The sequence below is a fragment of the Balaenoptera physalus genome (genome assembly GCF_965194825.1).
Source record: "Balaenoptera physalus genome assembly, chromosome: 21".
Lineage (NCBI taxonomy): Eukaryota > Metazoa > Chordata > Mammalia > Artiodactyla > Balaenopteridae > Balaenoptera > Balaenoptera physalus.
The window spans coordinates 41,723,427-41,735,932 of record NC_138902.1 but is presented as its reverse complement, the minus strand read 5'-3'; the positions used below and the strand labels follow the sequence as shown (position 1 = coordinate 41,735,932).

At 41.7% G+C, this 12,506-nt stretch overlaps 1 protein-coding gene across 3 annotated transcripts in view; it reads left to right on the top strand.

Annotated features, from left to right (window-relative positions):
• The first annotated feature begins 484 nt into the window (after nt 1–484).
• The window catches only part of LOC309651390 (uncharacterized protein), a 797,009-nt gene continuing 784,987 nt past the window's right edge, over nt 485–12,506 (top strand). For all 3 annotated transcript variants that reach the window (XM_082444127.1, XM_082444129.1, XM_082444128.1), the window contains exon 1: nt 485–4,066. In XM_082444127.1, coding sequence (XP_082300253.1) covers nt 3,760–4,066 — 307 coding nt within the window. In that variant the 5' untranslated portion in view covers nt 485–3,759. The remainder of the gene's footprint in view (nt 4,067–12,506) is intronic.

The following is a 12,506-nucleotide window of genomic DNA, read 5'->3' as shown; positions in this document are numbered from 1 at the left end:
CTTTGAAAAAAAAATCTCTTTGTCTCTTGTTTACATCTAATTGATACTTTCCACTCTGTAGAGAGAATATTTTAGGAAGTTTATAAATTCTCCAATATATCAATATATTACTATATCAGTTTGGAATGATGATGTAAATATAGCTCCAAATCTGAAATTCAGGAAGAAAGAAGTGAGGAAACTTTTACGTGTTATAAAGCCTGTACCGAAACAGGTACTTTGTTCCCAAGGACACACATTTATAAGCTGGGATCTACAAACTTGGTTTGTGGATGGGCTCCAAGGGATGTGAGCAACTTGAAGTTGCAGGCAAATTGTGCTTGCCTTTGCATCTGTGCACTTCTCTGGGGAGGGGACCACAGCTTGCATTTGAGTCTCAGAGGGTTTTGTGACCAAACAAATCATATAAACCACAGTCCTAGACCCTCTGTATAAGTACCGTACTTACTCTTTCATGTACCACAGTGTGGTGCTTAGGGTTACGGTCTGCAGAATGACTACCTCAGTTTAAAGCACAGATCTGACATCTGCTTTTTTATGACCTTGAGCAAGTTTCTTACTATTTCGGTGCCTCAGTTTCCTCATCTGAGAAACAGGGAGTCGATTATAGTAGTTTTGAAGGTTAATTTAGTTAACACAGATAAACTCATTAGGGCAGTGCCTGGCACCCAAAATAAGCTCTGATAGCTATTATTATTGGTTTCCTTGAACCGAGTGAACCAACAATGTTTTTTCTCCACACAGGACCGTGTCTTGCAACCAAAACTACCGTAGAATTATACTGAGAGGTTACAGTAAGGTCACATCATGTAAAGTCGTTAACTTAGTAACTGTTGCACAGAACCAAGAAGCACCCTCAGATAGGGAGGGCCAAAGCTCATCATCAAATCTCAAACAAGAATAAAATGCACAAGAATCATCGAGTGCATACTTGACGTATCCTAACCTAGAAATAGTCTCATTACGTAGATCTGTGTTGAGGTCAAGATTTTGCATTTCTGATAAAGGGCCCCAGGTATGAATGATTCAGGTGGTCCACGGACCACCGTGAAGAGCCTTGCCTTCAATGCCATTACTTTCTGCCTTTTTTGTTGCTGCAGCCCTCCTAGTTATCTTTGTCAGTTGTGAGGTGATCTCTAAAACCAATGGATCATACACAAATCACCTAACTGCAGACAGAGGTAGACTAGATAAACAAATGCCCTTTTGTACAAGAAAACTAGCTTCTTTTCTCTCCCCTGAAAAAAAGTTACCCATCACTTTTCTACTCCCAAGCTAGCTCAGGTTATTTACGTTTTTTCTTGTTAAAACCACTTCTGTTACGATTAGGAGGTCCTCAGTTTTCCACCTAGCTATAGCTTCATCCTCTGCCATAGCAATGCCTTTGCCACACAACATCCAGGAGATAACTAGGTCAAAGTCATGTATTACAACATTTTTTGTTTTCCAAAAGCATGCCTAAGAAGCAAAAATTTAAAAAAACCCAACACACACACACACACACACACACACACACACACACACACACACTCTCTCTCTCTCTCTCTCTCTCTCTCTCATACAGGCCTTATAGTTTATAATCTGATTTTGCTACAATTATAATAAAACTTGTATCTTGCACCATGACACTGATGATATTCTGATTTTTCAATATAACGTAGATTCTTGAAAAATTAATTCCTCATCTTCTGTGTAGCTAAATATTTTGAAACTATGTAATTTTTCCATCACAAAAAAGGAATTTAAAACATATTTCTTGACATATCATTCCAATGGGAATTTCATGCAAAAGTAATATTTTAACAGCAGGCTGGAAGGAAGACTCATTGCCTTGTCAAGTGCCAGTTACAAAATTAGACACAGTCTTAAAGGGAATAAATGGGGGATTAAAATGTTTTTGAAGCCACTCATTTGTCTAAACTTTATTAAAATTTCCATGAAAGGGTAATGATATTGATTGATATATTGTCATATATACAGAACAAAAACAACGTGAACAGAAGAATGATTATTTCCTCTTAAAAATTAACATTACTGATGGCCAGTGCTATCTGAACAGTATTTAGATGAATTAAGCAGATGTTACACTTCTTTTTCTAAAGAAAGAAATTTAATTCAAACAAAAAAACATAGGAAGGCAAATCTCAGAAAAAAATGTGAAGGTTTAAAACAGTCCTAGCTCTGCCAGTTGAGATGTCATTAGCAAACTACTATTTCACCTGAAATAAAATTTATAGTATCATACTTGCTATCAATATACGATGTTTATATGAATTTACATAAGTGACTAATTTAGGTTATAAATCATGAATTATTATATCATTTTGCTTCTTTTAATATCTGTGTCCTTTCTGGTTTCAAAGTGATCCATTCTAGGTTCTTCTATAGTCCTTTGAGCTAGTATCTTTATACAGCCAGACTGATGGAGCTACCTTTGATGTAGGCTGGGACTTGGACCCGGGACCCTTTACTGAAGTGCTTGCACCTGGACAAAAGTCTCCTGGAGCAAGAGAATACAAAGGAACTGTTCAGGACTAAAAATAACTGCATGCATGTGCAGTTGGGGCAAATTACGAACAATACAGTACAAAAAGGCCAAAAACCAACTGCCACGTCTAGATGCCAGGAGCAAAAGCAGGGTCCTGTACTTGCTCCCTTCACCACGCACCACCAAGGGGGTGGGCAGACGACCTGAGCCACCCCTGTGGCCTGACCCACCCATCTGCCCCTAACCTTCACCCCAGTTAAGGAACTAGCCTGCCCTCCTCAGAGTGAGCACGGGCACCTGTGTCTTGTTTTTGCTCCCTCGTGTTGCCGCAGGAGTCCCAGTAAAGTCCTGCTTGAATTTCTTGTCTGACCTTTTACCAATTTCTACTGATTGAAGAATCCAAGGCCCCAGGTTGGTAACACCTTTACTCTCGATGGATTCCACTTTGCAAATAGATTGATGCCTACTTCTCATTTCTCTTTACAAATCATGTTTTCTACTCTGAATATTTTTTTTCCTGTGTGTGAATCTATCATTATTCCCAAGAGTAGATGACCGGATGGTGCATACAGCAGACGTGCTGTATGTAGCAGTATTTAGTTGAAAACCTCATGGACAGAAGAATAGTAGGTGGCTGTGCAGATTCTCAGGTGGCCTTTCATTTGGGGTCCCCGAAGCATTGTCTGGGGGGTCTTAAAGCAACATGCTGTTTGTTTGGGGTTTTTTTTTGTTTTTTTGTAAACTGAAAGGAAACTTTATTTAGTTTTCTTTTTAAAGCAGTATAGTTTAAAAACCAGTTGAGGTTAAGAGACAAGAATATGAAACCTAACAGAGGGAGTCAGACAGACAGACGGGAGGACTGGGCAGGGGCTTAAAGGTCAGATCTTCTCCATCTTGGAATCAAGCTCATTACAGATTCCGGTCAGTCCTTGTTTTCTTCAGTCCTCTGCAGAGGCTGGATGCATCTTCTCCTCGCTCAGGCTCACCTGGAGGGCCGGAGGCTTCCCTCCCTGCCTCCTGTTTCTCAAACCACTTGAAGGGGTCAGAGAGATTCTTCCCCGGAGTCCAGTTCTGCAGTAGTGCATCTTTTCCGCTCGGAACCTTCTGGAATTTGGCTCTGCCCAGCTCCTTCTCTTTCTGAGCCTCCTCTATCGCCTGGCACACTGTCCCCGCAAAGCCGCCCACGACCTTCCCCACCTTCAGGTGCTCCACGTGGAGCTTCTCACACCTGCCCTTGGGCAACAGGGCTTCCCTCTGCGTGGCTTCCGCCGATGCATCCAGGCCCCTCGGGCCGCTCTGCAGCTGGTCCGCCGCCGGCCGCCTGCACGCCCCGCCCCGCCGCCAGGGGGCGCCTGCGCACCACGGGCAGGACGGGTCTCGGGGCCCCGGGCGCCGGTCTCGGAGCGCCGTCGCTGAGGCGCGGGGCCGGCCTGCGGTGGAAGGGCCGCTCCCTCCGCGCCGGCTGCTTAAACGAGGAAGCCGCAGCGGCTCCGGGTCCCGTTGGGGCTGGTGCCAGAGCCTCGGGGGGCCGGGAAGCGCCCCGGAGGGTGACCTCCGCGCAGGAGCGGTACCTCCCAGGTGAGTCCTGCGCGGCCGCGACCCGCGGGCTGCCCCGGCGAGGCGGGTCCGAGGGCCGGGCCTCCCGCCGTCGCGTCCTCGGCTCGGCCTGCTCCGGCCTGGAGGGCCCCGCGGAGGAGGAGCGGGGCCTCGCCTCGGGTCTCGCGCTCCTCGAGGGGGGCCGGAGGCCTGGCCCAGCCCCCCGCGGGCCCTCGGCCTTCTCGCGCCGACGACTGGCGGGCGCTGTTCTCCGGGCCTCGGCCTCCTCGGGGCGGGCGCCGGCGGGGGGCGGCCGCGGGCCCGGGGCGCCGGGCTCTGTCTCGGGCGCCCGCGCGGGCCGGAGTCTCGGCCTCGCCCTCGCTAGGCGGAGCGCGGGGCGGCGCCGCTTCAGGGGCGGCGGGCTGGTGGCGAGGCCGCGCGCGTCCGCGTTCCCGGTCGCGGCCCCCGACGCCACCGGCCCTCGGTTGCGGCCGCGCCGCCCTTGCCGTCTCGGCCTTGGTCGGTTTTCGGGGGCTTTGCGGGGTGCAGGCTCCTTACCGAGAGACCGGCCCGCAGGGTCAGCCTTTGAGTAACGTGCGTCCCACCTGATGAAAAGGGTTTGCGGCGGCCTGTGAACAGCGGGCTGACCGGGGAGCCGCGGCGGCCCTGCCGTCTCGAAGTGCGTGCTGTTTCCAGCGCGGTGACTTGGCTGTAGTTTAATATGAGCAGCTGTGAAATTAAATGAAAATGTATCCTGCGTAAATGTTTGTTGTGCATATGAAAAGTAGAACAGAAAGCTCAGAAATTATTAAAAATATGACTGGCAGTGCAGTTTAATTATAAAAATCGGCGTGTCAACAAATAAACTTCCGCAATGAAAAACTGTCGGCAGAGCTGCACTCTGGCTTTCATGGAAGTGCTGTTAATACCGTGTTCCCGTGATAAAAGAGAAGGCTGTAACCATACAAAAAGAGATTACTATATAGATTGTAACGTGCTTCGTTCCTAATTGCCAAGCGACAGCCTGTTCTCTAGAACTCACCGCTCCATAAAATATACGGCTTTATTTAATTCGCTTATTATCCGCCTAATTACAACTGAAACGCAATATAGCAATTTGCGATTTCGTATCCTGCTCTCCATTCTCGGAGGCGGTAAACACAGGGATGCCGCCTCTGGAGGCAGGCGTCGGTCTTGGGAGAGACGCTTGAATTTCTGTGCCTGTATTCTTTAATTTTAAAGCAGAACAATAGCAGTATATCTCTCCTAAGTGTGTTGTGAAGATTCATGAAGTTAATATGCATAAAGTTCAGAACTGTGCATAATACAGATTCACATGACATTTTTGTTAGTCATGTGAGCAAACTGAGAGGTGTAAATCACATACCCAATTAACCGCCGTCTTGTATCTTCAACTTCCTTTCCCCAATTTGTGTGAACTTACGTAGTTCACGGTTGTTCTCTCAGTTAACCTTTACAGCTCAAAATAGGATATCAGTCTGTTTTTCGATCCATCCGATTTAGATGTGTTTATTGATTGCCCATATTCATTGCTTCCTTATTTTCACATGTAAGGAAAGTAGCAAAGCTGTGCTTCCCTTCCCGCTCTGATTCATTTCTGCTCTACCGTCGTTAAAGTTTCTCACAGTGGTAGTCTGTACTTTATCTATAATCGTGTACCTTGCTTTGTCTAAAGGTGAACTCTGTGTGTTGGAAAACATTGAACGGTAGCAGGAGCTAACAGTTACGGTTTGTTTTGTGCTGGGCACTGTGCTAAGTACTAAGTACAGGAGATAAATTATCTAAATTTATGATCAAACCGGTCCTGGGAGAATGGTCCTAATTTTAGAACCCTACTTTATAAATGGGGTTCTGTGCTTAACACTGTTTTATAAATGAGAGCCCTGATGTGTAGCGAGGTTTTAGAAAATTCCTAAGACTTAACACCTAATAAACGAAGGAAGTTCACGTGTAGCAGATCTGCTACCAGCGCTTTTCAAAAGATAGGTTATGATGCCCCTCAAATGTATTTACAAATCAGTATCATGGCTGTGTTAATATTATAAATGACATAAGTGCAGTGATGGACTCTTACGTAAGAAAATGTAAATCTTTTTGTCTAAGCTACTTGATGGAGAATGTTCAGACCATCAGGTTCAGTACGTTCTCTTTCTTACAGTCTTTATCGATTTCTCAAACCTATGTCATATGTTAGATTGCTTTACAACCCTACGGTAACTATTTGTCCAGTGTTGTGGTCTTCCTGGACTCTCTAGTTAATATTCTTTTGTATATAGACGAGTCATTGCAATTCCTGTAATAACATACATTTTGCTGACAGGGAACTACTTTTTTGTTGACCAAGACATCTTTATGTTCTAACTTTTAATAATTTAAATGTAATTAGATTATCTATTTTGCTAATGAGACATTCTTCATGGAGCCTCCTTGGGCTTCCGTATTTTTTTGATTCTTGTTTTCATTTTCCTGGAATCTGTTCTTTTGTTAGTTTGAATATTGGAGTTGACTGAATCGGAATGACTCTCAAATAATAGTGACTTAAAAAAAGATAGGTTACTCCTCACGGAAGTGTAAGGTGGTCCTTGACTGGGAAAGCAGCTGCATGTGTTTCAGACTTCTATGTCATTTCTCTGTCATCTTTATCACTTGACTTCATTCTCATGGTCCAATATGTCCACCTCAGGCTTCCTCTATCATATCACTATGCACGAGCAAGGAAGAAATGGGAAAGGCAGTGATGTAGGGGGAGGTTCTCTTTCTGTTAAGGGAAGAACCCAGAGGACTCTTAAACATTTACATCGCAATGGTCAGAACCTAGGCGGAGAGCCACACCTAGCAGCAGAAAGGTTGGGAAAGCTTTTCTTTAGCTGGGTGACCATTGCCGAACTGAACGCTCTTGCATTGTAAGAAGAGATATTCGAGGGTTGCCAACGTCTCTGTACCCTTTTTGAGATCTACAGAACATTCGCAGCTAAATTTTTGTTGATGCATTTTGGGATAGAAATGTCACAGGCTTCTGTAGGCTAAGGTGTAGTCTCTTTAACAATACGTTTTCAGAAAGGAAAAAAAAAAAATGTAGGTTTCCAGTGTTTCTGCTTTTTGTCAATTTCCTGTGCGAGTTACCCCAGACAGAGAGCCCATCTGGACATAGAGATTAAACCTGAACACTTTCACTTTCTTTGTACTGGTCTTTGTGGTTTGTCCTTCAAGATCTCTCTCTGACCACAGGAAACTAAAATTGGGCCAGTTGTTGAATATTTACCAGTTAGCACCGATTTTAGCAAGTTATATTGTCGAGTTTGATGGTGGTTTAATTTTTATTCCTCTGTGGATAACCTGTATTTTCATCATAGGAATCTTTTAAAATTATGTATTTTTCATTGGAATTTTCAACACTCTTGTCTCTCTGTTTAGGTCAGTGAACTCAATGTGTCTTTCAATTAAAAGATTGAATGGTATATTTGACAGTCATTTTATTAATTGCCTTCGATGTTTTCTGTCTTCCTGATCTTTGTCAATGTATCTATATTCCCATAACCAATGCTATCACAAGTGTGTTACGTTTTTTACATATTCATCATAATTTTGATTGGATTTTGAGGGGAAATGAAATTTAAAATGTGTTCTCAATCCACCCCCATTTAAAACCTCAGAAATGTACACAAATGTTAATAAAGACTAGGGCTTTAAAAATGAGAATATTTACCAGGATTATTTCCAGCTCACCAACTATTCAGGAAGACAGAGGTATTTTGATAATATAAATATACTTTCTTTTCATCTGTAATGAGAATAAAAGTAACTAAGTTATCAATTCATTAATTTTTCTTTTATTTTTGCCATTTTTCAAATGTTTAATAATAAAATAATCAATGTATTTTCTATTCTAAAGTTAGACAATGCTAGATTCTCTGAGTAGTTTGAAAAAAAGAGCAAAGTTAAAATGACTGACTATATCACAATCTTTTCCACGCCTGTAACAGTGTGAAAAGCAGGGTGTTTTTTACATGTAAATAAATGTGGTTTGGACCCATGTTTTTCATTCTCAAATAATACTAGAACCTGATTGATGGCTTTATGTTAATAAATCTCTGGACATTGAAAGACTACTTTTAGTTTGTTGGAAACCACAATGCACCTGAGCAGTGGAGCAGCTGAGAGGAGTGTATGTGTACGCTGTAAATGTGGTTATGTGTTTATATTTAAAATGTTATTTGTTGCACGTTTTTAATGCATTGACCACATATGAAACTTTACTGATCAGCGTTTAGAACTGTTTCTTGTATATCTCTGTATACACATACACATATGCATCATCTATCTGGGTATGATTTAATTAATTGATTCGTGTTACTGCTTAGCTGTTTTTCATAATGTGCCCACAATTTTTTCTCCAAAGACCCTAAGAAACAATGTACAATAAGTAAATAAATAACCAGAAGTTATTATTCTTTGTTGTGATATTTGACATAAATCAAATAATTTGTTTCCCTATAGTTCTAGCCATATGTGATGAATGAGGCAGATTATTCCAGTGTCAAAATTTCTTGCTTGTGTGTACTCGTCCGTCAGACTTTGAACCTACTTATTATATCATTACCAGTTCATCAGTTTTTTTAAAAGAAGGTGTTGTGAAATACTCCTTGGCTAACTTTGTGCTTGAGAATTATATTTTAGTGGATCTGTGGGAACAAGCCAAAATTTGAGTGAATTCAATAGAAACGAGAAGATATTTTGCAAAGGGGAGAAAATAACTTGTGTAGGGGCTGTTTGGGAGAAACGGTGTCCCGCAAGTTTGTGTCGTTGTTCATTTCACTTTGTTTTGTTTCTCAGTATGTAAAAAGAAACAGTGTATTTTTATGCTCCTGAGAAGAAAGCAGCACAAAATGTAATATCAGTAAGCGAGAACAGAAAACTGCTAGAGCAATATACGCAAGTGGCCAGATGATTGGGTCTAGAAAATAAAGGGAGGGATTGACTTGGCATGATGACTTTGGCAGTTTATTAAGATAACAGTTGGAAAGGCAGAGCACGGGGTGCAGATCCTGATAGGTGGGCACGTGGTAGTGGGAGTCTGCAGAGCGTCTTTTCTAATGTTGCAGTTACACCAGCAAAGGGTAAATCAGGACATTCCCTGAAACTAAGGAGAAGGGAGGAGAGTTGGAAATGTAAGAAGAGAAAAGATGTAAAGGAGCCGTGTAGGAGAGTGGTCGATGGAAGGCCTGGAGAAGTATGACTGTCGGAGAGCCTAAAGGTCACTTAAGGTTTGTGCCGTCATCATAAGGGAGGCTGATGAGACGCATGCATGCAGAAATAGAGGTGGACCGCTGGGTTTACCCCAAAAAGGTGCTTTTGCCAAGTGAGTTTAAACAGTGAGAAAAAAGACAGGAGGGTCAGGGAATTACGTGAAAGAATCATTATTCTGATTGACCATAGTATTTAAGCTGGCTGAGGACAAGAGGGCACCAAATGGGTGAGGGGCAGTGAAAATGCAATGCGATTTGAAGTTCCTATGGGTAGAAGGATTGTTGGGGCCTGGGTCTTGCAGGAAGTGATCTCAGATGCCAGTCGGCAGTGGTTACAGTGGGATGCGTGAAATTGAGATCATGAAGGGTATGCAGATTATTTGAAATGACAAAATCTGTGGTTAATTGCTTATGTAGGGTGAAGAATAAGAGCAATGAGGGAGGGGGCTCCAGGATGTGAGTAGTTAGGGTGTTGGAAGCATTATCTACAAACATACTGAAATCAAGACTCATTAGGACAGGTGACTTGTAAGGAGGATGACAGTGAATTAGGAACTGAAGTGATCAGTAAACAAGGGTGAATTACCCAGGTCTTGGTGAGTGACGTCAGTGAGTTTCAGAATTGGTAACATAAAGTAATGATAAGAGTTTTAAGGTTGGGCATTTTTAGGGAAGTGTGAGGGAAAATGGTTTCAAGGGTCTGATGAAGAGCAGGAAGGATACCTACCCTACATCCAGAGCCAGTGGTTCAGGACCTGTTCAGGGGTGTGGAGAGCAGTCGCCACTTGAGAAGACGGTGTGGAAACATCGACCTCTCTGGCAGAGTCCGGTTTAGTCACTGTTTTAACTTTTCTCTGTATATTTAAAAAATATGAGCGACACTTTCCTCCTTTTCAGCGTTCTTGCCCCTTCCTTCTGCTTCATGCCTTCTATACCCTTGTAGGCTTTTCTTCTATAACGATTAGCTCCTCTTTCGCAGTTTCTCTCTGTGTAACGATTGCCTTTTCCCCTGGGAAAATTATCCCATTTCATTTGCCTGCTCATTAAATGTCTCTTCTCATTCTTCTCTCTGCGGTTCAGCTCATTATTAAGGTTTTAAATTTTTTCCCCACAAAAAAAAATGTTCATTTAAAAAATCTCTGCTATATTGTCTTATGGATGAACTGCCCAATCATTTCCTGTTGGCTTGTTTTATGAGTACTATGTAAACTTCCCTGCCTGCGGTGATGATGTGTGATCAGTGACACATGTTGCCAGAGGGTATGACCATGATTCGTCTTCCGGACTTGGAAACTTTTCATTCATCTCAGTGTCTCCTGTATAAGGTTTATCCCTGTTTTCCGTCCAAAGGGCCCACATTCTCTGCTCTTCCTCTAGCCAGATGTTTCTCTTGCCTGCTGTTTGGTGGAAGTAAGTGAGGGGGTCAAGAATCTAACTAAGCCCGGCTGCCCTTCCAAACAAACCTCGCGGGGCTTTTCCCTTTTCCCAAGATTTGCCACATTTTAGTTCAGAGCAACTCTCACAGCAAACAGTGTTGCTACAAAAATCTAAGAGTATGTCCAGAGTTTAGTACCAGTCTTCTTGTTGAATATATGCCAAGCATTCTGCTAAGCAGTTTGTATGGAGTTAACCATTTCATCCCCACATCAGATCTTTGAAATAAATCCTGTTATTATTCCCAGTTTGTAGAAGAGGATAGTGTTGGAGTCCAAATAATTTTACCAAGGTCACAATATAAAATAACTGACCCAGTCCCAGACAGTTTGGCCATAGGGTCCATGCCTTATCCACCATGACTTACTACCAAGATTCAATGAGAGACTATTCTGTACTTCTCCTTTTCTGTAATCTGAGTTAGACGTTTGTCCCCTTTGGGTCTCCCATTTCAGAAATGATTCCTCTTTTCTCCACCTGTCTTTCCTTGGTGATTTTCTAGTGTCTTTGGCCTTTTCTGTGGGGTGATCTTCTTCTGTATTTTTAGAAGAGGGATAACTATTATGGGTAAAGTGTTTTTTAGCAGTTATCTACATTAATCATGCAAGTCTAGCTGCAACACTGATGTTAACGTTTTCAGCACTGCTAATTATGGCTGTTTCCATTGTTTTAATTTTTGTCCCTTCTGGTTGAATGTGAAAAGAATCCAGGGTAAATCTGAATTCTCTCAAATTATAAGCAACATTGTGTTTATGTCTACATTGGTATTTTAATTTTTTTCCCGTAGTAAAGCTCCAAAGATTTCATTAGACCTTAGACTTGTAAACCGCAAAAGACATTATATAGGGAAAACATGTCCCTACATACACATATAGTACCATACTTCATTTTGTAAACAAAATGGGAAACTGAAACTTGTATACAGACCTAGCTACATGAAATGAAAAATATTTTCCATTGGATTTACCATTGGGAATGAGAGTAAAAAGAGATCAGTAAAAGCAGAAAAATGCTAAATCCTAAATCTTGCAAATATATAGGAGAAAAACAATGAACATTTCTCATAAATATAATGTTATTTACAAACCACATAAAGCACATAAAATAGCTCTAATGGTAATAAATATGTATTATCATTCTAAATCAAGCCATAACTAATGGATACCCAGGAAAGGGTTTAGTTTATACTGAGGCTAGGTGTCTTGCAAATGAAAAGCTATTTAAGTGCTAAAATCAATTGACTATATCATACCATGTTTTCTAATGGGAATAGTGCACAAAAGATGCCTGGAAGTTGTTTGTTACAATGGCTAAATGAGATTGTACCTCTGGTTATTATCAACCCATACATTCATCATTATAAACCACTTCATTTTTATTTTATTATATTGATTTACCTTAGCACCCAAGACAGTCTGTACTCCTACAAAATTCAGAAAACATTGATTTACTTAAATTATTCAATACTTTACTCTACGGCTATTATGTCATTTAACATTTTAGACAAATCAATACAACATTTTTAATTGCCTGTCACATACCTAAGGTGTCACAAATGTGTTTTGCTGGAATCATTAATTTGCACTATGTTGATGACAGTTTTATAAATCAACTAGTTTAAAACAATAAAGTAGCATATGTGGGGAAAAAGTACTAGGATATGAAATGAATAATTTAAACTAGTTGGAATATATAACACTGCCGAATATTTTATTAAGGTTATAATAATTCCATTTCTCAAATAGCTGAAAGGTATACTGCTGTCTTCTGTGGACATTGTA